Source organism: Centropristis striata, chromosome 3 (genome assembly GCF_030273125.1).
Source record: "Centropristis striata isolate RG_2023a ecotype Rhode Island chromosome 3, C.striata_1.0, whole genome shotgun sequence".
NCBI classification, from domain to species: domain Eukaryota; kingdom Metazoa; phylum Chordata; class Actinopteri; order Perciformes; family Serranidae; genus Centropristis; species Centropristis striata.
Window position 1 is genome coordinate 29,731,966 of NC_081519.1, and position 23,958 is coordinate 29,755,923.

Consider the following 23,958-nt stretch of genomic DNA (forward strand, 5'->3'; position numbering starts at 1 on the left):
CATTGTTGTTACTGCACTCTGTTTCTGCCTTACTATTAGAACCTTTTACAGCAGTGCAGTAACTACGTTTTTGGGGTCAAAGGTCACATATCAATTACCTACCTATAACCCCTTTGGCTGGCCAGTTAAAAACATTAAAAAAAAACTTTAAAACAGTTTTTCTCAGTTTGACCCTTTGTGTAATAACTGCAGTTAGACTTTGTAGGGCAGTACAGACGTGTACAGGATGTAAAATCTTTGAGGAACACATAACTTAAGCCGAAGCTAACGTGTCATTTGATAAATGTTTTAAAGATGAAACTCAAAACAAGCTTCGGTATCAGTTGTAGCAATGGTGAGCAAGTTAACTTTGTGAGTCCACCTGTGAGAATGTGCCACAGTCCAGTGGAGCAGAAGTGGAATTCCACGTCTGCAATTATTGAACAACAGGGTGCAAAAGAAGTATTTGAGCTGGAAAGGAGCTGAGGGAGCGGGTGGAAAGTCAGGCGAGGGTGATAAATCAGGTAACAACTAACGAAGCACTGACTCATAAACAAAGCCATTTTTATATCTCTGTTTACTTTATTCTAAAAGAAACAGACAGGGGTATACTGTAAATGAGATGATACACAACATTGAGGAGGTAAATATTAGAGAAAGGAATGGCGTGGTAAATAAATGTAGGCATTTGAACACTCAGCAAACTGGCGTTCCTTAGTACAGGAGACAACACACAGTACAGTACATCCTTTAAAGTCAATAATACAGAGACTCTGCCATTCACACAAAATCATATTGGCACTTAACAAAACAAAATGAATGTACTGGGTATATCCTCAATCCAGGCTACTTGGAGACAGGCACACAGCTTATTACAAACAGTGGCATAAGGCACTCTGCTGAAGATCTATCTTGTGTATGTCTTGTTGTTTCATAAATGGTACTGTAGAGTAGCTTCACATTCATTTTCAGAAATCCAACAATAGGAAAAGGCACATAGAACTGCTGGCAGAGGAACCATGGACACACATTCCTCAGATGGAATGGGAGACTAAAAGAATTCTCAAAGTCAAAAACATACATGTGCACAACATGTGTTATAAGGCACGTAGTAAAACATTATATATGTAGTAAACCAAAAAAAAAAGAAAAAGAATGAAAAAAGAATAGAGTAGGTGGTATATACACCCGGGCATTTTAACATGTTATAGAAAACATACCCTGAATGACTGTCTCTCTCTAAGGCAACAAAACAGACAAGACAAGGATATTCTCAATCCCCCTGAAGCAACTAGTTCATAAAACATCCCAAAACAATTTCTTTTACTTCAACAAATACTCTAATTTATGTTGCTGCAATATGCTTAAAAGGTTGCTGTAGATAAATTCTTTCTTTAATGGTGTCTGTTTGTCTGTTTTGAAATCCTCAGTGAGAGGTTTTGTCTGTTGACAGAATCTAAACCATGGTAAGGCCAGAAGACTCTCCCAAACTACAAGTACTGCTCCCTTTTCTCTGGTGGGGTACTTTTAACATTTGGTCTGCAATTCAAAAGGGAAAAAAAGACACGTTTCAGTCAAAGTACAGTCACAGCGCACAAAATAAACCCAAAAGACACATTTACAAAAACACCCAGAGGTCATAGGATATAAGTGAAATCATAAATCAGCGCAAGAAACCACAAAGGGTTTCAACTTATTGTTAACTTTCGGCCAATAACGGGACAGAGGAGGAAATGGGAGGTGTAGTAGAAGGTTGACAGGCTGAAATGGAGGAAGCCACCTCATTTCTTAAATAGAAGGTCTGATCACATTTCCTTTAAGAGTCCATATTTACAGAAACGGCTCAGAAGGTAGGGGAAGACAATGCATCTCTAAAACTGATTAGGTGCAGATGTAGTACTGTTGAAAAGGGAGTGTTCTACTACATGAGGTCCAAATTTGGGTCTAAGAGATAACAGGAAGAAAATGGGTAACACAGTGGTTGGACACTCGGACAGTCCTCGATAAAAAGGCGGGGGCTGATCAGTCAGGGAAACTAGTTTCACTCAACAACTCTGCCCTGAATTAGAGGAGAGAAGAAGACAGTCGGAGAAGAACAGGATTAGAGGACAGGAGGGGAAATAAGAGACACATCAAGATCTCTCAGGTTCTCACAACAGATATGAAGTGTTGGAAAGTAAGAAGGATGCTTGATGGTGGTAAAGATGTTAGCAAACAGGATGGAAAGTCAATGAGAAGGAGCGAAGGAGGGGAATGCTACATGTCAGCTCCAGATCACATCTTTCAAATAAATATTTATATTGATGAACTGAGTGATAAATTCAGGCTACACTACAAAAAAAGGGGTGTCTTAAAACAAGATGTCTAAATCTGAACACTAAATCTGAGGGAAATGATCTTGCTGCATGGACAGATAATTTCACTTGACAAGATTTTTTAAATTAGGATTATTAAATCTAAAAATAAGCATGTTGTACGCTTAAAATAAAAAATTAACTCTTAAAACAAGATAAATTAAAGCTGCAAGTAGCAATGAACTGGCCCGAGCAGAGTGCACTGGAAATTTTTTGTTTCTTACCAAGATAAAAAAAAAACTTTAGATTTAGAAGTGTTGCATAATTTATCTTGTTTTAAGAGTTAATTTCTTATTTTAAGCGTTCAACATGCTTATTTCTAGATTTAATAATCTTAATTTGAGAAATCTTGTCATGTGAAATTATCTGTCCATGCAGCAAGATCATTTCCCTCACATTTAGTGTTTTTATCTTGTTTTTAGACACACCTTTTTTGCAGTGTACTTAAAGCGACCACTACCCCAAAATCAAAAATACATATTTTTCCTCTTACCTGTAGTGCATCCATCAGTCTAGATGGTGACCCAGTTACTCAAGATAATCCACCAGCTTTGATGTGAGCAGTTTCATCAAGGAACTATTTTCAAAATCTGTGGATTATCTGGAGTAACCGGGTCAAGATTTCAGGAGAGACATTGCTGCTGAGTTTTTCAAATGTATTGTTTGGAGCTTTGAGCTTCACAAGCAAAGTGCCATAAAGTCCTATTATATTTGAGAGAAGGAAGCAGCTCTCCCACACTCGGCAACAAACACACAATTCTAGATTGATTAAAAAAAGGAAGTGCATTTTTGATTTGGGGTAAACTGTCCCTTTAAGCTAGCTGCCCATCAGCATTTTTTTTAAGGAATAGTTTGAATATCTTCATGAAAGTACTTTTTTACATTTCAAATGTATATTTTCATTTCTTTGGACATAGCTGCATAGGTAGTTTTTTATCAGACTTGTTGTTGAGCTATCCCTATTCAAAGCACAGCTGCTAATGACAGACCAGTGACGCCAGACATCCCCCTTTTATTTAAAGGGCACAAGGAATTTTCTATAGACCTACAACCCCCCAATCTGACAATAACAGAGCACTCCACAAACAAGTGTCTACCAAGAAGAGGGGCCATTGGACCAGGAAATGGGGGGACTGGGAGCCATTCTAGGAAAAGTCAATGGCCGTATTATGTGGAAGAGTGATGGACCAGCTCCTTTGGGAACATGAATTGAGGCATATTTTTGTGGGCAATCAAGGGGGAACTCAATAGCCAATTTAGCCTACAGTTGAATTTTACAGGTTTCAATGTGGGGCAGATTTTTAAAAACCTACAGATATTGCAATACATCCTCTTTGAGTGGTTGACTTGCAAAACACCTGTAGTTTGGAGGTTTTTTTAAGATGATTTTTGGGGGCTTTTTGCCTTTCTTTGATAGTACAGCTGAAGATTGACAGTAAATGGGGGACAGAGAGAGGAACAAAGTGCAGCAGTCTTAGTAGCCTATATGGAGCACACAGTGTGTGGCTGAAGCGCCCAATCACCTGTAGTTCTACTGCAGTGAGGTTAAATATGACATGGTTTATACTATTTACAACTCAACTTTTAAGCTTATAGTCTCGGGAGCGTGTCTATGTTCCCCGGGTCCTATGTTCCCCTCTTTGTATGAGACTGGGGAACATAGGACCCTTTTTCCCCGCTTTTCCCAAAAAGGGTCCTATGTTCCCCGGTCTGTTACTTTTTCCACCATTACTGCCAAATTCCATGGCAAATAGGCTTATGTAGGCCTACGGGCTGTTTGACGTGCATATGCAAATAACTTAACCCTAACCCTAACCTAACCCTAACCCTATCCCTAACCCTAAAAGGAAAATGCTAAGCCTCGATGCAAGACAATATGATTAGGGGTGGAAATGTACAAACATGAGTAATCCTAGATTTAAAAAGCAAAAAAATGAACTGCAAAGCAACCAGAAAGTAGCTGCTGCTTGAGCTAAGGTGGGCCATGCTGAGAGTCGACCGTAAAGATTGATAGATTGTGGGGAACATAGAACCCTTTTTCTGGAAAAGGGTTCTATGCTCCCCAGTATGTATTGCTAAAGGGGAACATAGGACCCTTTTTTTGAAAAACCCGCCCGGGGAACATAGGGATGACCCCATAGTCCATGACAAATTAATGATACCATAGTGTCTTATAGCTTATGATGCCCAACGAGATTACACCTGTGTGATGAGCACATTAATTAGCTTAGATCTTAGACTTTGCTTTGGTTATATAAGAGAGTTTGAGATAGAGTGTATGAATCTGGAATGATGGTGTTAGTTAATGGAGCATGGTGATATGTTTCGATGAGAGCTTTCACTTCCTCTTAGCGTAAAATGATGAAATGAGCATTAGCATTCATACTCAGTCAAACTAATCATACACCTTTTACTAACAGTTCACCTCCACTCCTGCAATTCTGATTGTGTGGTCGTGAGCAGCCCCCATCAAGTGATGGTTGTTAAACAGGACCAAATAAGATCTTGCTTTATTTAAGGAAGGTTGTCATCTGTTACAAAATGGCTGCCTGAGGCCTAATTACAAAGGACACTGAATTTACCTGCATCTTTATTGTCATTTTGGTTAGTTTGATCACATGTAAGCTGTCTTTGTCAGGCCATGAGAATACGTTTTTTTCCTGGGTCCGAAAGTGATAAATCCATATAGAGCGCAAATTGGACATAGAGGAAAGTCCCTAGATTGCAGGGTTGAATTAACCTGCCAGCAGCAGGTACCTTCAGGAAATTGAAAGTTATGTTGGATGTGAGCTAAACAAAATTAAGAAATTTCATTTAATTTTCCCCCAACTTGACTGATTTGCAGGCAATCATCATTACAAATAACCTTGTCCTCCAGACCTGCTACTCCACAGCAACATGAAAGTGTCCAACAGTGGAGAGGACTGCAACTATTTTGTGTGGAGCTGGGACCACAACATCGGAACCAAAGTACTGTTGAACAACTTGTTTTTGGCAAGGTTCTCTTTTATATTACTAGTTTAACACAAATATGTACACTGTTAGCATCAGGCTATTAGCTAGAGGAGCGTGTCTATGTTCCCTGGGTCCTATGTTCCCTGGGTCCTATGTTCCCGGCGACCTATGTTCCCCGGGTCCTATGTTCCCCCGGGCCCTATGTTCCCCTGGTCCTATGTTCCCTGGGTCCTATGTTCCCCTCAGCACTCATATCTGAAACAGATCTAATTAAACAAATTAAATGAAACGTTATTAGAGGTGAATGGTTAATGAGATTTTGTTTTAAACTCTCCACAAGGCTGCACAATACAATGGAGAACAGGTAGGATAATAAAAGGGAAAAAACTAAGCCTCGACACAAGACAATATGATTAGGGGTGGGAATAAACATGAGTAATTCTAGATTTAAAAAGCAAAAAAATGAACTGCAAAGTAACCAGAAAGTTGCTGCTGTGCAAATTTAAGTTTTGGGCTGCTTGAGTTAAGGTGGGCCATGTGATGGTCGGCCTGCTGGCCATGCTGAGAGTCTACCGTAAAGATTGATAGATTGCAGGGAACACAGGACCCGGGGAACACAGGAATGACCCCCTAGCTAGCAAACGTTAGCTCCTGATTTCTAACGTAATCACTCCCGGAGGTCTGGTTGTTAAAACCTTTTTGTGGCTAAAAAGATAACATGTCACAGCCCATTGAAATTGCATGGCAATACCAACAAAAGACGTGTTCAATGCAATGATTTGATTAAATGTTAATTAACTCAGCTCCTCCAGACCCAAGACAGAGGTTGGTTTTTTCGCCCCTTTATGTTCTATCATTTTAGAGGACCCTTTCTTTTTCTCTATCTGATCAATTAGAACATCTGTGAACGGTGGACTTGAAAGTGCACTTATGTATTACGTCATCAGGAAAAAACTTCCACTTGGATATTTCATAGGCTGAATTCAGTGTCTTTCAGTCTCTGTGTGACTACAACATATCTAAGGTTTACCTACATTATTTGTTTGAGCTTCTCATCCTGCTCATTAAGCTTTAAGTTAGTTACTATCTGCTAAGTAGAACTTTTAGAGCTCGTCTGCCTTGTGCCTCTCTAGCTTTCTGTTTGCCTGTAGCTGTGCTTAAAGTTTGAGCTGGAGAAGTCAGTGTCCTCTGTGATCGCAGCCTCACTGACCTGTTGTCCTGGTGAGATGGTACGAGTCTCCCACAACAGCACAGGAGCCGCTCAGAGCAGTTCCAAGTTTTTGTATGGTGAGTTTGGGGCTCTCTCTTTACACAACATAACTGCACCAGTGGAGTGTGAATACACAAAGCAATATAGAAGCAATACACATATGCAGTTCCAACCAGGAAGCATAGGACATCCTAATAAAAGTTCAGCAAATTTTGCAGTAACATTATTTCTAGCTCCATGTCCATTCTCCCTGGGTATCTGCTGTGATACCCATTACATTTGCCTTTAAATGTGTTGTGTCCTTTTCATGTTTATTTTAAAGTGGATGACTCACAGTGAGACGTTGTGATTTGTGTGGTCAGATTTAAGAAGCTCCACTAATCTCAAGTAGCTAAAATTATGACATTAAGGCACATGAGAGGTTTCCATTCACAATTGCATGCTTTTTATAATATATAAGTATGATGGGTTATTTACATGCAATATGTGGGTTGTCTGCTCACAAAAAAATATATAAGTGTGAATATAATTTTTTTGAGCCAAAATACATCCTACTGCTGCATAATGTACTGGTGTATAATACTGTATGAGTACTGTGTGAGTACCTGTGTCTGCACATGCATGCCAGTGTGTCAGTTCGACAAAACTGCATGTATGTGCATATGATAGTCTTTTTGTCTGTTTGCTTTTTATAATTGTAGGAAAAAGGGGGGTTGTGCCAAACATGTCCGATGCTCTCTGTTTGGGTGGCTGCTGGGAGGGGGTGGGGTTTACACGTACTCCCTGGCTGTGGAAGGCTGTGATTGGCGGTAATATTGCTGCCCTCGCATGTCATCTTTAGAGCAGGAGCAGCACAGCAAGGAACCACCCAGAACCGTCAGACTGGCTGCCGCCCAGCCCACGAACAGGGCCGAGCCGAACTCATACCTGTGTAAGAGAGGGAAGAAAGGGTGGTAAAGAGGCCAGGTATACAGTATGGCTGTGGGTGTCAGAGCTTTAATGTTTTTACTTCTTTCAATATGTTCTTATGATTAGCTACAACTGGGAGGGTGTCTATGTTCCCCGGGTCCTATGTTCCCCTCTTTGTATGAGACTGGAGAACATAGGACCCTTTTTCCCTGCTTTTCCCAAAAAGGGTCCTATGTTCCCCGGTCTGTTACTTTTTCCACCATTACTGCCAAATTCCATGGCAAATAGGCCTATGTAGGGCTACAGGCTAACCCTAGCCCTATAGGCTAACCCTAACCCGGGGAACTAAGGTCCCGGGGAACAAAGGGATGACCCCTTTCACTTGGGGTCATCCCTGTGTCCCGGGACCTATGTCCTGGGACCTGTGTTCCCCGGGTCCTATGTTCCCCGTTTTTCCCAAAAAGGGTCCTATGTTCCCCTGTAGCAATACATACTGGGGAGCATAGGACCCTTTGGGTTAGGGTTAGCCCGTAGGGTTAGGCCTATTTGCATATGTGCGTAAAACAGTCCGTAGGCCTACATAGGCCTATTTGCCATTGAAATTTGGCACTAATGGTGGAAAAGGTAATAGACCGGGGAACATAGGAGCCTTTTTGGGAATAGCGGGGCAAAAGGGTCCTATATTCCCCAGTCTCATACAAAGAGGGGAACAAAGGACCCGGGGAACATAGACACGCTCCCCTCCAACTCATTGGAAGTCAAAAACAAGATTTGCTGAAAGTAACTTTACCCAAGAAATATCAAACGATATCAACCATATATAGGCAAGAAGAAATAAATATCTCAAGAATCTTGCACTGAAATTATTAGCTTTCCTTAAAAATCCACTTTGCTGATTCTCAAATGATTCTCTGCTTTGGTTGTACAACAACCAAGAGGAAAATGACCCTACATCTTACTTGATTTATTACTTCAATAAAATTTTTATAATTAATTTATGTTCTCAGTCATTGGTTTCAATTCTTTAGTACAGCATGGTTTTTATTTTGTAAATTATGGTCCCATGTTGATAGTAAAATAGACAATAAAGCATTTTGGGAGGGGTTAACTTGATATTGACAGGTCACTACCATTGTGAAACTTTGAGGTTTTTTCACAGTGTTTTTTCAGTTTGGTTGAAGTAAATGACACTTAGGACTCTGAGGAGCTGACTGTTCATTTTGAATTACAGTTGCTCCTTGCTAAACAAGCTAGTTAGCCAGTGTGATCCATTCTGTGCTTGCACTGGTTGCAAAAAACAAGATGGCAATGATCAAAATGGCAAACTCAAGGCTGTTTTAAATGCCTGTAAAACAATAATATTTGATCCTGATATTGAGAAGCTAGTCGTGTTGATAAGCTATAAGGTACCATTAGTTGCTATAGCTAGTAACTATAAGGTACTATAAGCTGATAAAGCTAGCCGATTTATCAACTATAAGTTTCTATTAGCTGCTACAGCTAGCCATGTTTATCATCTATATGGTAGGGCTGGGCGATATATCGATATAAAAAATATATTGATATATTTTTAAATGTAATATGGAATTAGACCATATCGCATATATCCATATAGTTCAAATTTGCACTATGATCCTTGCTCTAGGCAAGCTGCTTTATATATAAATGCTGCCCTTACTAGGGTTTGTCATATTTAGTTATTTTGTAATGTTCGTTATTCTTTTCTCATATAAATATATTTATTTCAGAAAAAAGATTGGCCTATTTTATTTCATAGGTTATATTTATTTAAGATATTTTTTTATTTAAATGTGCACTTTATGGAGCTTTGATTTTTTTAAAGAGGTACTCCTGTTGTATTTATGTTCACTTGAATAAACAGTTTCAATAAAACTACTTGTGACATGTCATATTTGGTTTTGGCTTTGACTGAACATTTGCTCTCACTTTGCAATAAAAAAAATATCGGGATATATATCGTATATCGATATTCAGCTTAAATATATCGGAATATGACTTTTGGTCGATATCGCCCAGCCCTACTATATGGTACTATTAGCTGCTATAACTAGCCATATTTTTCAATTGTAAAATTTAGTACCTTAGAGTAAGGTTAAGCTATGTTTATCAGGCATAATTGCCAACCACCAGCAGCTGATGTTAGCCATTTTTATCAACAATATGGATGAATTTTCCAGCACTTAAAATCGATGATACAAGTAGAACACATCTGCTGTAACTATACACCATTGACTTAGACTGGAGACTACTATTTTCACTTGTATCAGTATTATTAGAAGGGATGGCTATTTATTTAAATGTAAACAAATGTACATATCAAGCCTCATACATGTACTAAATATATGTCAACAAACAGAATAAAAAGAGAGTGGGAGCCAAGCAAGAGATTGAAATGACACACCCAACTTTGAATGCTGTTATGTAAACACACATCTTCCCTTAGTGACAACATCAATTCAAACTGACATCACATGCTTTGTTGTCTCCTTATATGGAATTGTATTGTTTGTCTCGTGCCTCATACTTTTGGCTATTCATATGGAGTAGAACGACAACATAATAAAGGGGGTTTTGTTGCTGGGCTCAATCATTCCTGAAATGATTTTGTCATGAGGCACGATAAATGAAATATTGTGTTGACATGACAGTAGCCAGTGTATTATGTTCCATAGAAATCCATACAATGAAACAGAGGTTATCCCAGTAGTTAGGGTTGTGTTAATCCTGTGAAAAAAACCCTCAGATTTCAGATTACATAAATTGGCAACATTTGCCCACTGCCTCATCACAGTCCTACACACACTAGTTATTTTTGTTAATGCAAATAATGACAGTTAGAATTTAATTGGCACATATGTACAGAATATACTGAATAAACATCTAGCATCAACACTTAACAAGGCTCCCATGTTACCCACATCAAGGTTATAATAGTTTTGGATTTTTCATTAGTTTTAGTTTTAATTTTGTTGTTATTTTTTGTTTTCAAATTCAGTTAGTTTTAATTTGTTTTTAGAGTGAGTTTGCTCGTTTTAATTAGTTTTTATTTTTGGGGAAAATGCTTAGTTTTAGTTTAGTTTTTAACCAGATAGATGAAATAGATTTCATATCAACCAAAAAGGTATGTATGAAAAAAGTTGACAAAAACAAAGGACATTTCCACTATAATTTTAGTTAGTTTTGTAACCACGCAAAACAGTTTCAGTTAGTTATCGTTCTTTTAAAAACTTTATTTCTTTAGTTTTGTTAACTATAATAACCTTGACCCACATCATACAAAAGCTTCCCTTTTTTATGTTCCAATATTCTATGTAAATGTAAAGTAAAGGGCTACTAGAGAGAAGGAGAGAGAGTTTGTCGGTTGTTGTTTTTTAAATACCTGGCGTTGGGTGGTGTGTTTGGGTTGAAGAACTGATAGGACACCTGAGTGGCATACCAGGACACAGACACCAGTGTACATAGACCTGTGGAGGGAGAAAGGATTAATAAGAGTGTATTAGTTCTCTGTAGCAGTCACGCCTGTGAGCATTCACTGTGGCAGAGCAACACACAGATGAACTGAACTGGGGAGTCCTTATTTTGTTAATTCTCTCCCCTCGGCTTGTGGTTTATGGCTGAGGTCAACGACTAATGCTTCTAAACAGACCACTTCCTGTTTACAGCAGGGACTCTAATTACAGAGAAGACCCCCGGTGAGAGTTTCAGGCTACAAAAATACCAGACTGCTCTTTCTAAATGCACTGGTTGCTGGAGATACTGCAATAGATTATTGGTAACTAAACAAAGCATTGAAAGAACAGAGCAGAAATCATACCTGCGAGCAGGAAGAGGATCCCTCCGGTCACAGCGATGCGGGTTTTGGTGGCAGGGTTGTTATCTCCCACCTTAGTGCACTTCATGCCCACCACGCTGACGATGATGCCAATAAAGCCCAGCAGTACTGACACCACCATGAGGGCCCGACATGTCTGGATGTGGACTAAATAAAGAAAAGGAAAGGAAAGGAGGAGGCAGGAAATGCAGAGAGAGCACAGAATGGTGATACAGTAGAAGAAAGGCAAAAAAAAAAAGGACAGGAGAGGGAAGAAAGTGGTGAGGACATGAAAAAAACAAGTCTCTTGGTCCATCACTTGGAATAAAAAACATATTTCTGACCATTAAAGTGATGATTATATGGGAATGAAGCTACACAGGCCATACAGGATTGATGGGAGACCACATGCATTTCTGACAGAAAGCTCATTAGGGAGAGTCCACCACTGTCCTAGTTTCCAGCAGGGTAATTCCAGCTTTTTCATTTACAGAGGTGACTTTCTTGGCCAAGCTCTGGGACCTTAAATGATCCTGTAAATCTTCTCCAGATAATTCCAGTGTGGTTTTGCCTCCTTAAAAATCTAATGTGCCGCCCACACAGGCCTCAGCACACACATAACTTAGTGGGAGGAACATATTTACACATATTTATACACACACACAGACACACAGACATGTGCAAATGCACAATATCAGCACACACGCAATTACTGTAGGTGGAATAGACACAGATGAAACACACAACTCTCTCACACACAGAGCAGCTGTAGGAGGGCCTGCTTTACATGTTTCACACAGTGGGATTAGTGTGGCTTTGTCACAAAGCAAGATTGTTTTCACGGGGCTGTCGCCACAGCGATCAGACGTTGCTGCCTCAAATGCAGCCGTTCACAAACGCGTTTGAAGCGAAGCGCCTAATGATACTGTCAAAATACTGATGGAGTGTGTCTCATTTAGCCCAGGCGAGGGGATTGTTGAAATCCCAGCTGCGGTACAAAACATGCAAAGTCCAATATCCTGATTCTGATATCAGACAAAGCTGACAAATATGGTATTTAATGTAAACATAACAGAGCCTTTCATACAGGTTTAACAGCCAAGGCCACAGGCATTAGCTTCAAATAACAATGGCTTGAAGCATAAGCCAGTATTTATATATCACAGGAGAAAGGCAAAGCTACAAATACAACATAGTGAATACACTAAAGTAGAACAAAAAATAGAATGGAATGATTTGGAAAAACAAATCTTTAAACAGGGAGTGAGTGAAGTCAGGAGATTTTTTGGTGGTCAAATGTTCCAAGATCAACAATATTGTTTCACGCTCAGCTAGAACGGAGTAACATAGTCTGACACAAGGTTATTATAGTTAACGAAAACTAACGAAATAACCAAAACTAGAATTGAAAAAACATTTTCGTTAATTGAAATAAAGAACGATAACTTACTGAAACTGTATTTTGTGGTTCCAAAATTAACTAAAATTATAGTGAAAATGTCCTTCATTTTCGTCTTTGTCAACTTTTTTCATTTTTGGTTGATATGAAATCTATTTCATCTGTCTGGTTTTATGACTTAATAAACTTATTGGGGCTGAGATGGATCAGACAAAGGAAATAAAGGAAACATTTATTGTGACCTTATTGAATCTTGCACCCAACAAATACCCCATTACAACAAAACTAAAACTAATAAAAACTAAACTAAAACTAAGCATTTTCCAAAAAATAAAATCTAATTAAAACTAGCAAACTCCCTCTAAAAATTAATTAAAACTAACTGAATTTGTAAACAAAAATTGAAAACGAAATCCAAACTAAAACTAATGAAAAAAACAAAACTATTATAACATTGGTCTGACACTTTTTCTGGAGCTTTTAACAGCATCTCATAATCATTAAGATTAGCTTAAATCAGATTTAGTTTTTTTTTTTTTAAATCAAACTACTATTTCCATAGTCTTTCACATTCAATTAAATGGAATGGGGTGAATCAAAATACAACAGAATAGCTTGATAATACTTTATCCTGCGAAATAGCTATTAAAAACACTTTGAGTGACTTTTTTTTGTCAAAACTACTGTTTCTAACCTAGGAGTGGACAAATATGCTTGTTTGATGGAAGAAAATATGTAGATTTACAATTGTAAATTTGTAAACAACAAAGTGGTGAGTAAGGTCCCATAACTATTAGGTCCCACTGTTGGATATGCTGCTTGTGTTTTCTGTCTTGGGCTATTTTGTCCATTTTTGAAACCTTTTCATGTCTTTTCGTGTCGTTTTGGGTCATTTTGTGTCTGTTGTTGTGTCTTTTTTGGTCATTTTGTGTCTTTTTTTGGACATTTTGTGTCTTTTTTCATCCTTTAGTCCAATATAAAATGTGATTTTTAATCTTTTATGATTAGGCGATTAGACCTGTAGTTAAGGTCATATTATTAATTTAAAATTATGTGTTGCATTTTATTGCACGGAAAGTGTAAACACATGTTGATAGCTGTTCTAGTATTGGTGTGACAAAGGAAACATGTATAACATTAAATATGATTGAAAAACATTTTTTTGCCAAATAGATGCAGCACAAACACTGTAAAAAAAAACACGAAGCTTACCAAGTATTTTCTTCTTATATCTAGCAATAGTATTTTAATTACATTGTTTTGAGTATAATTTACCTACTGACCATAGATTTATGTGCTTATTTAATTATTAGTATTATTATTATTATGTGCTTATGTAATTATGTGATTGTTTAAAGACTTCTTTTTAGGATTGACATTGTGAGCTTTTTCATGCTTTTCAAGCTATTCAACTGTTGAATATGGTGAGTTTTTACCTAAAATATTGGCTCCAGTTGAGAGTTTTAGTTGCATGTCATTTTAAAGTTATTTCAAAAGTATTTTCTACCACCAAAATGTGCTCGTTTCAAGTATTACTGGCTTATTTTAATGTTACTACAGTTGGTCTTTTCAAGCCACAATTGCTCAAAAATAAGTGTATTTTGATTTATTTCAAGCTGTCATTGGTTTTCCAGTGCTGAGATATTTTTTACTTATTTAAAGAATTCTTACAAAGAAACATTTACTTACTGCACTGGCAGATACTTTGACTTGTTTCAAGCATGTATTTGCTTAATTCTAATTATTTATTTCATATTTTTTGTCAGTTGGTTTTTGCATTGAATGGCCTATCTTGCAATGTTAATGAAGGATTTTGAGCATTTGCCCCCTGATTTGGATCCACTCCAAAACTAGGGATAATAAACAAATAAGCGAAGCAGAAGTTCACACAGTCCAACCTAGGTGGTGCTAATGCACCATAAAGTTGGTGTCGCCACCATTACAAGAAGTAGAAGAAGAGAAGAAGAAGAAGAAGAAGAAAAACACATGGCAGCAGTTTAAACCAACGGGCGAGTATGTCTGCAGTCAGGAAGTATTTTAAAGTGAACGAAAATAACACTGCGATTGCAAACTGTGAGGTATGTAAACTGGGAAGGTGAAATTTCTTATTTGTAATTATTACTTGATTGTTCAAGCTATCTCAAAGAAGTGCTCAAAGAATGTGTGTTAAATGATAAAATAAAAAAGGCACATCCTGGATCTGTTTCTTCGCTCTTCTTCACTTTTTTAATGTATTATAAAAGTATCGGATCGGGACTCTCAAAATCAAATGACTCGGACTTGGACTCGGAGGCAAAAAAACCTGATCGGGACATCCCTATCCAAAACTCCATGTGTTTTTTGTTGGCACAGGCTTCACTATTCCAACAAGTTCAATAAAAATCAGGCCAATGGCTTTTCCAAAATCCTGCTGACAGACAGACAAACAAATAAACCCCCCAAAAACATTGGCAGTGATAACAAAATGCAACTATATGTGTTAGAAAAAATAAAATCACTTCAAAAGGAGCTGTGAAGCAATAGCCTGAGCAGCAACCAGAAGCCATCGTTTGTCATTGTGACAGAAATACACACACCATCATTCATGGTTGCAGCAGTGAAGTAGCATTTGAGAAGCTGATCTGAAGGGACCTATGATGGGGGAAGAGGATGGAACAATCTTTGAAGTCTGATTTATGGCTCCATAGCTCCGTTTGATGCAGTCTCTGAATAGTCTTCATAGAAAGAGGTTTGATTTTTTCTTTTCTTTCATCCACTCTGAGCATTCCTCTTTCTGTTTTGTTTTTTAAGGGCATGCGGGGGTTTAGGCCGATTGTCTGACCACTTTCAGTTGGTGACAAACCAGAAAGGGAGTTCGAGGGCCTTTGGGGTAAAGGAAAGGCTAAAGGAGGGAGGGAGGGTGATGGGGGGAGGCTGGCTCACCCTCTACGCCTCTTTCTCCAGTGCCAAGGTTGGCAGTGCCAGCCACAAGATTTCAATGAGTGCTTACTAGTGTGTGTGTGTGTGTGTGTGTGTGTGTGTGTGTGTGTGTGTGTGGGCACTGTAAGGTCCCATTGTGAGGTCACTTGTGACTCTGTAGAACGTAATATTTGTTTGCCCACTCACTACACAGCTATGAAACTCGCCTCATTCGATAACTTCAGGCATTTCCCAGTCCATGTTTACCTCAAACTCAAGACACAAAGTCTAAGTTTTTTTTAATATATCTACACTTTATTTGGAGAAGAGATTTTCCTTATCCACCCTTCACTGTAAAAAAATGTCTGATTTTATGGTGAAAAACTGCTAATCCACGACAGTAAAAGACCGTAAAATGATAAATGGGTTAATTCAGTTTCAGTAACAATGAAACACCGTAGATGAATATATCAGCCAAAACTGTATTTTTTTTTTTACAGTTTGAAATAAACAAACATTACTCCACTGTAAAATACACTGGCAATATACTGCAATATATATATATATATATATATATATATATATATATAAACCATCACTGTAATATTTGCATTTGTTTTTTGTAAAAAATACTTTTTCTCACTGTTAAATATACTAAACACCACATCTCTAAAAAAAAATATATACTGTAATATTTAAGGGTAAAATCGTAGTATTTTCTGGTCGATTATATGGCAGAACAGCGTTTCTTTTGATGGAAAAACTTTTTTTACAGTAAAATATGGAATAAAATTCATCTTAAACGTGAAATCAACAGTGCTAATATTCTTTTACCGTAATATTAGAAAAAGTTGCACTATATTTATTACGGTAAAGTTCTGGCAACCACAGCTGCCGAGGTTTTTTTACCGTGAAAACAACATTTTTTTTTTTACAGTGTAACAGGATGGTATCCTTAATATCCTAACTGGTCTAGACTATACTCTTTAAGCCAACAAATGAACAGGCAGAAATATTTATTACCATAAAACTGGAATATAGTTATTGTTCATTATGCGAGCACAGACGCATCACATTCGCTCTTGCGGAGGGGAAGACATTAAATTCAATAAGTCTGCAATTTTGGAATTATTATTCTCAGTCATTGAACCTCAACGTAAACTCATCACAATTACCTTTTTTGTCTAAAAAGATAATGCTGATTATACTCTATACCTCTCTTATTGTCAACAAATCCCATGCAGAGACCAAAACCAGCAATGGATGAATACATAATACATTAATAAAGTACTAATACGCTAATAGAGTTGGAATAAAATATTTTTACCTCTTTCTGGGAAATGGTTGTGACAATGTGATTTATTCTTCACAGATAAATTGTATATCCTCTCAAGACTGTATTAATCAATCTCTTCCAAACAAATCACAATGAAAATGAAACCACAATTAACCAAGGATTATGTCTGAAAACAAAATTATTCCAACTTTATGCGCAACCATGTAGAATCCAAAAGCCTGATATATCTAATTTCTCTGTCCTTAGAGCTCCAATGTTTTCCAAAAACTATTCAAAACACATCAGTGAGCCACACTTTTGCACTGGTGAACAGACTGAAGTGCTAATTGTGTATTAATCCACAGCTCACAATAGTCCCCAACAAATGCACTATTTCCTCTTTTTTATAAGAGTTTATAATTGTGATTTTTTTTTTTTTTAAATGTAAGTCTTCAGCATAGGAACCACTTTGCGTGAGTACAGACAGAGTGGGAGGTCTATTGCAAGACAGACTAACACATTGTTGGTTATTTCATGACCCTAAGCAACATGTAGAATTACACCAGCCTTTTCCATTATTAAATGATAGTAATGGGAAATGATGTGTGGATTGGACAGCTGCATGTCCACTGATTGAGCTGATATCAGCCAAAACAGTATTTTTTACACTTTGAAAAAACAAAACATTATTCCACTGTAAATTTCTGTGCTTTGTAACAAAAATATACTGTTATATATATATACAAGCATCACTGTAATTTTTGCATTTATTTTTTGTAAAAATATTTTTTCTCTCTGTTAAATGTACTAAACACCATATATGTAACAAAAATATACTGTAATATCTAATGGTAAAATATTTAATTTATGCAGCATTTATAAAGTATTTTCTTGTCAATTATATGGCAGAACAGCGTTTCTTTTGATGGAATTTTTTATTTGATTTTTTATGGTAAAATATGGAAGGATCTTCAACGTGAAGTCAGCAGTGCTAATATGATTTTACCGTAATATTAGAAAAAGTCGCACCATATTTATTAGGGTAAAGTTCTGGCAACCACAGCTGCTGTTTTTTTACCTTAAAAACAACAGATTTTTTTTTTTTTTTACAGTGTAAGCTACATTCAGCAAGCAGGACTACACTTTAACATGAATGTACGTTTCATGTTTAATGCTGAGGTGAATACATTGAGCTGAACTGGGTGCAATCCCTTTAATCTAACTGGGCTCATAGAACATTTGTGACTAGCAGTATTGCAACAAACCATAAAACAAAACAGCTGAACCTCTGTATGTGAGGATGCTTTGCCTTTAATGTGGTGAATAGGTCTGGTATAATATTGGGGTGCTGTTTTTGGTGGTGTCACAATGATCTGCTCTTTAATTTACCTCCAAATGTCTGTGTGGCACATGAATTTCTGAAAGGACTAATATATATGTATCTAGGCTATATGTAATGCAACTAAACACTTTGGCAGAAGCAGGTCTTGTGTCTTTAATACCAGATGTTTCTGGTTCTGAAGAGCTGTCCTTTCAGCACCACCTACTTCACTCTTATGAAAATAACAACCATCCTTCTCAACTGTGTGATAGTCTGATCATCATCTCCTTTTTGAGCAAAACACTCAGTAAACCTGCAGCAGATCTAACAGTTTCCACTACAGCTGCTTGGCCGCATCAGCAGAGCCCAGCACAGTCTGGTGAACAATTATACCCTCCATCACATGCTGCTCCTGCTGCAAACGTGGCCAGGGAGGAGAGCTACTTCACAACTCAAATCAGCGTTGCTGTTGGATCAAACCTACCCTGTTTAATGGAGATTCAGACCTGCAGTGCCTTCTCTGACCCCAGACACATGATAGGATGCTGATCTGCTCCATTTCATGATTTGTCTGAGGGAGCACCTGAATAAACATGTGATTGATCAAAAAGAACAGTACTGTGCTCATTCAGAGGTGCATATATTTAACCCCTATAATCATTTCTTGAGTGTTTTTTTTTCTTCTTCAGTCTGAATCTGTACTCACTGGGTGTGTTAATGGACAAGTGGAACAATGTGCGCGTGTGGGGAAAACAGAGCGCATTCTGGGAATATCTCTGGTGTTTGGCTCAACACTGCCCTTTTCTTCTCCTAACAGCCCCTATTCATCCACAAGGACAATACTTGGTTCTTTTTGCTGCAATGAACCAAAGGAGATGGGAGATCAGCTCGGGCACCCGTCACACAGAACGCCACACAAAGTGTTTTGATATAATGACTCACCAAGACACCAAAATGTTTGCAAAGTGCCTCATTTGTTGCTTCAAGACCAGTGTGCCACAGCAGGAACTGTAAGCACTCTGCTCTCCAACCACAGAGAAAAACACACAAACTCAATGTGTTCAATTGTTTTATGAAAATGACTTGTGAACAAGCCCACCCCCTGCAGCCTTTCATTAGAATCTCTAATAGGATGATTTAAGCAGACAGTAGATGGATGGATTTCTATAATCTGTGTGCCATTAATTATGAGTCACTAGGTCCTACTTACAGATTGGAGATGACAGGAGGCTCATATTCTGAGCTAATTTATGTCTGGACCCCACATTCCTGACCCCCTCCCACTCCTCACACATTACGTTTCATGATGTTTTGGAATTGAACTTCATTAAATACTTGAACTGAAGCATTTTAAGTGAGATTTACAGCTTCTGAATTGAATGTGTCCCAGATAGCTGGGGCTTGTGGACTTGTTTTCTTTCTGTTTTTAATGCTGATTAATATGTGTGGCCAAATAAACGGGCCAGCTACAGCAACTGATTTGTAACACCATGGATATTACTCTGGGGTAGCTTGGGGAGACAACTGAAGGTGAAAGTTTTGACTGTATCTTCCTAACTGATGAAAAGTCACACAAAGCCACTGTATAAAATGTAGATTATTAAAGAAAGACAATAAAGAAAGTCACGTAAGAATAAAGTTTGAAGGATAGAGTGAGATTAAAAGACTTAGAGAAACATTTCTTGCTTTTTAAGAAAGTTATTGCCTCACTAGTATTTTAACTGTGTTCTTCCATTGTCTGACAAATTATCCATTGAATATCACTTAATAAGCCACATAGTACCCCATCAACACACTTAGACTAGATTGTTATATCATGTTTCAAATATGATAATTACCATACACTTAATATACCTATATGATAGGGCTGGACAATATAAATACAATACACTGCAAATTATTTGTTTCTTACCAAGATTTTAAAAAAAAAACTTTAGATTTAGAAGTGTTAGATAATTTATCTTGCTTTAAGAGTTAATTTCTTATTATAAGTGTTCAACATGCTTATTTCTAGATCATTTCCCTCAGATTTAGTGTTTTTATCTTGTTTTTAGACTCACCTTTTTTGCAGTGTACACAACAACTAATCCATTATTCTATCTGAAAGCTAAGACAATGTCTCATCTCATATAATGATTTTGATATTATATGGATATATTGCCCAGCCCTATAAGACAGTTTTACCAAACAGTCTAAAATGGGGAGAAAAGAGTAACAGCCAGTGAAAGCACGAGCCACTACAAGTTAGTCAGGTTTTGTCCAATCAAATTCAAACTTGGTACTCACTGTCCAGCGAGAGCATGGAGTCAAAGATCTTGCACTGCACCTGTCCTGTACTCTGTGAGGCGCAGCTCATCCACAGCCCCTCGTACAGACCCACGGCCGTGATGATGGCATCACCGGCATACGAAGACTGCTTCCACTGGGGCAAGGCAGTGGTTGAGATGATGCCGATCCAGCCACCCAACGCTAGGAAATAACCCAACAACTGGAGACCTGAGTTGGCCATCCTTATCTAGCTCTGTCCCTCTACTTGTATCTGGTCTTACACTCCTGTTTCACTTGCTACAGCTTTTGTTCAGATGACTCTAGTGTGTCCTCCTCTCTTTGAGCGGTCCTTGTGCACACACCTGTAGCTATCCTTTACTTTACTTTTCTCTTCTCTATCTGCTCACTTTGAGCATCTCTTTCTGCCTCTCTGCTTTAACTCTCATCCGTAGAACTCCCCTCTTTCTCCTCGTCTCTAACTCTTTCTATCTTTCTTGAGCTCTCCACGTCCTGGGCTGGTTTCAGCCCGTCAGTAGGGACAGTGAGTTGATGTCTCCCCTCAGGACTGTCCTGTCTGATTCCTTGATCCCTTTGGGGCTCAGTCAAAGTTGAAGAAAGCCTTTTCTGGTGGTCAGTGGTTCAGTTCATCAAGCATCGTCGCTGGGCTGCCTCACTCTCTGCATGGCTTCTTCCAATTTTCTCTCTCTGCTGCTTGCTTACTTTCCCCCCACTACAATCTTTCCATCTGCTCCAGGCTCAAGTGGCTCAATGAGGGGTAGCAGAAAAAAAAGGAAAAGGAAAAAAAAACTAAATGTGAACACAAAAAGTCCTTAACAGGCTGACTGCGAAGGGATGGGGTAAAGGGCTAAATTGTGATTGGACTCCTCTGTGTTGTAGGAACGCCTACTGGGAGGGAAAAGGGATGGGCTGGCTGGGAAAAGCACTGTTTCAAACAGACAGGGGAAGAAAAAGAAAAAGATGTAGCACAGGAGCGAAAACAGCATAGGTAAAGTCATAATGACAAGTTCATTAATGACAAATACTGAAGCGTTTCTTGGACTTTGAATTTGTAATTTAATCATTCAGCGAAACCCCTTAATAATGCTTTAACATGCTTTATCTCCATGTCTTGCTTGCATTGATCCTTTAAAGGTTTGCAGTCCCTGCTGGAGGTGTGCTGGAGGTGGTGGTAAAGTGCAACAAACACACGTAAATCAGCATCTAAACAATGCCTGGCTGAAAAGGACGTGTCACATGCAGACAGGCTCTCTGGAAATTATGGCCCGCCAAGGCAAGCCTCTCCCATCACCATGGCAACCACGACAAATGAAGAGAGAGAAAGAGAGAGAGAGAGGGAGAGTTCACCCAACTGTACATCCTTAGGAGCTGCAAATGCAGACACACTCCAGTCTTTTGTGTCTTTGGAGAGTGAAGAAAACCTGTTTTCCCACAGTTGCACGCCTTGTCAGCTCTGCTTCACTCATTACATTACCTTCAATTCACTTCAGACTAACTCTATAATTCTATTCTGCCAATTAGACTGCCCTATAGTCCACACACTTGGTCTCAGAGACATGGCTATTTTCTCACAACTGTAAGAGGCATGTCTCACCCCCACCCTGCACACACACACACACACACACACACACACACACACAGACATACAGCCCGTCTACCTAACAACCATGTTCTTGCCAATACTATCAAATTTAGTTTCAATGCTGAATATAAAAAATATTATTCACCTAAGAATAAATAGTTTAAATACATAGCAACGTATGTGGAAAGGCAGCATGTTGTTGCTGGTCTACTTGTTTTGCTTCATTGTGCATTTATTTCTCTCCACTTTTAATTCTACTCACTTAATTCTTTGTATTTCTTGTTTAACCTTTTGTTTCTTTTTCATACATGTCATACCAACTGAACCTTGAACTTGAACTACCACATCAAAAAAAGAACATGTGAACATGCATGTGACCGCACTTATCCTGCACCAAGCCTGTCTTTGAAAACCCTTTACTAGACACACACACACACACACACACATACACACACACACACATCCTTAAAAACTCATATTGATAGAAACAGCCATACATGGAGGTGTCCACAAGGTTCAACAAACCCTGGGTTTGCATATTCAGGGTGTATGTATGTGTGACTGTAAGTGCTGTGTGCTCAGGTTTGCGGTGTCTAATGAGGGGCTTGGCATATGGGGTGAGTTGTGGTCAGAGCACAGAGGTCAGCTGAGCCTGAGAGGCGAGAAGAGATGAAAGAGAGGCAAAACAAGTGCTCAGGTCCAGCGTAGCGGGTGGAGAGGTGGGTGCTTTCTGATTTTGAATCATAACAACACTCTGCTGTCGGTGGGGTCAGGGCAGGATGGTGTAAAACTCCACTCAGCAATGTTTTGGGTGTCAAACATTCAATGCCTGTATGCTTAGGGCAAGTCCTTATCCCTAACTGAGAAAATAGTTTTTCATTGCCTTTTAAATGTATCCATGTGATTTTAATCACCCATATTGTCACAAAGTGCATATGATCGTAATCGTATTTTTTCAGGTCTCTATGGATACTGTTGGGTTCCTTTTGGGCAACTACACTTTAAATTAAGATTATTAAATCTAGAAATAAGCATGTTGTACGCTTAAAATAAGAAAATTATCTCTTAAAACAAGATAAATTATCAACACTTCTAAATCTAAAGTTTTTTTTATCTTGGTAAGAAACAAATAATTTGCACTCTGCACTCTGCTCGGGCCAGTTCATTTAATTTATCTTGTGGGTCTCACCCGCTGAAATGCCCCTAATTTGAATACGAGCAGTCCAAAGCCAGCTTTTGTCGGGACATTTTTTGTGGAAGAGCAGGGTCTTTTTTCTCCCCTGAAAGTAGCCTGGTTACTGATTGGATAGAACGCTAAGCAGGATGTGACGTAGTACTTAGCTACAGTTAGCTCTGTAGCAGTACAGTGTGTATGTGCTGCTGCTACAGGAGGTGTTCACTTAGCGATCTCTGTATGTATACAACAAGCACCAGACACTCTGTGCACAGTTAGTGATGCCATTAATTCACAATCACTATGTTTATGATCAGCGGAGACTCTGTGCATAATTAGCCATGCTGCTTTCAGCTGCTGCTTGTGCACAGTTAGCGATGGTGAAAACCATACGTCACCTCCAGAGTCTCTAAATCCCTCTGGGGGCTAACTTGTAGTGGAGACACGCAGAGTGAGAGGACTTTTGAGAGGGTGTGGCCTCAGACTTTCCCGGTGGACACTTTTCCCCCCTAGTGGAAACACGGCTATAGAATCCTGGGAACATACTGTAGGATCCAGGCAACATAGGGTCCTTGCCACATAGGACCCTGGGAATGTGGGTCCCTGGAAACATAGGACCCTGAAAACATTGGACCCTGAGGACATATGACCTGGAAAATATGATCCTTGAAACATGTGACCATAGGGAAATGGGACTTTGAGAACATAGGGCCTTGGGAACATAGGCCCCATGGGAAATCAGAATCCTGGAAAAAACACAAAAACCATGGGAACAAGGAATGA

General features: G+C 38.6%; 1 protein-coding gene and 1 long non-coding RNA gene across 3 annotated transcripts; both read right to left on the reverse strand.

Moving 5' to 3' along the window:
• Positions 1–541: 541 nt before the first annotated feature.
• cldn19 (claudin 19) lies at positions 542–21,188 on the reverse strand. Of its 2 annotated transcripts, none has more exons than XM_059329527.1 (5): positions 20,420–21,188; positions 11,243–11,407; positions 10,808–10,892; positions 7,279–7,425; positions 542–1,518 (listed from the first exon to the last, which is right to left on the reverse strand). In XM_059329527.1, the coding sequence occupies exons 1-5, from the start codon at positions 20,640–20,642 to the stop codon at positions 1,470–1,472; spliced, it is 669 nt and encodes a 222-aa protein (XP_059185510.1). In that variant the 5' UTR covers positions 20,643–21,188; the 3' UTR covers positions 542–1,469. The 2 variants fall into 2 exon arrangements, with proteins under 2 accessions (XP_059185510.1, XP_059185511.1); XM_059329528.1 differs by having other exon boundaries at positions 542–2,038; positions 20,420–21,185.
• Positions 2,973–7,265, reverse strand: LOC131968583 (uncharacterized). The gene is made up of 2 exons (XR_009394046.1): positions 5,455–7,265; positions 2,973–5,422 (listed from the first exon to the last, which is right to left on the reverse strand). It is a non-coding gene; the product is annotated as an uncharacterized LOC131968583 (long non-coding RNA).
• Positions 21,189–23,958: the final 2,770 nt, after the last annotated feature.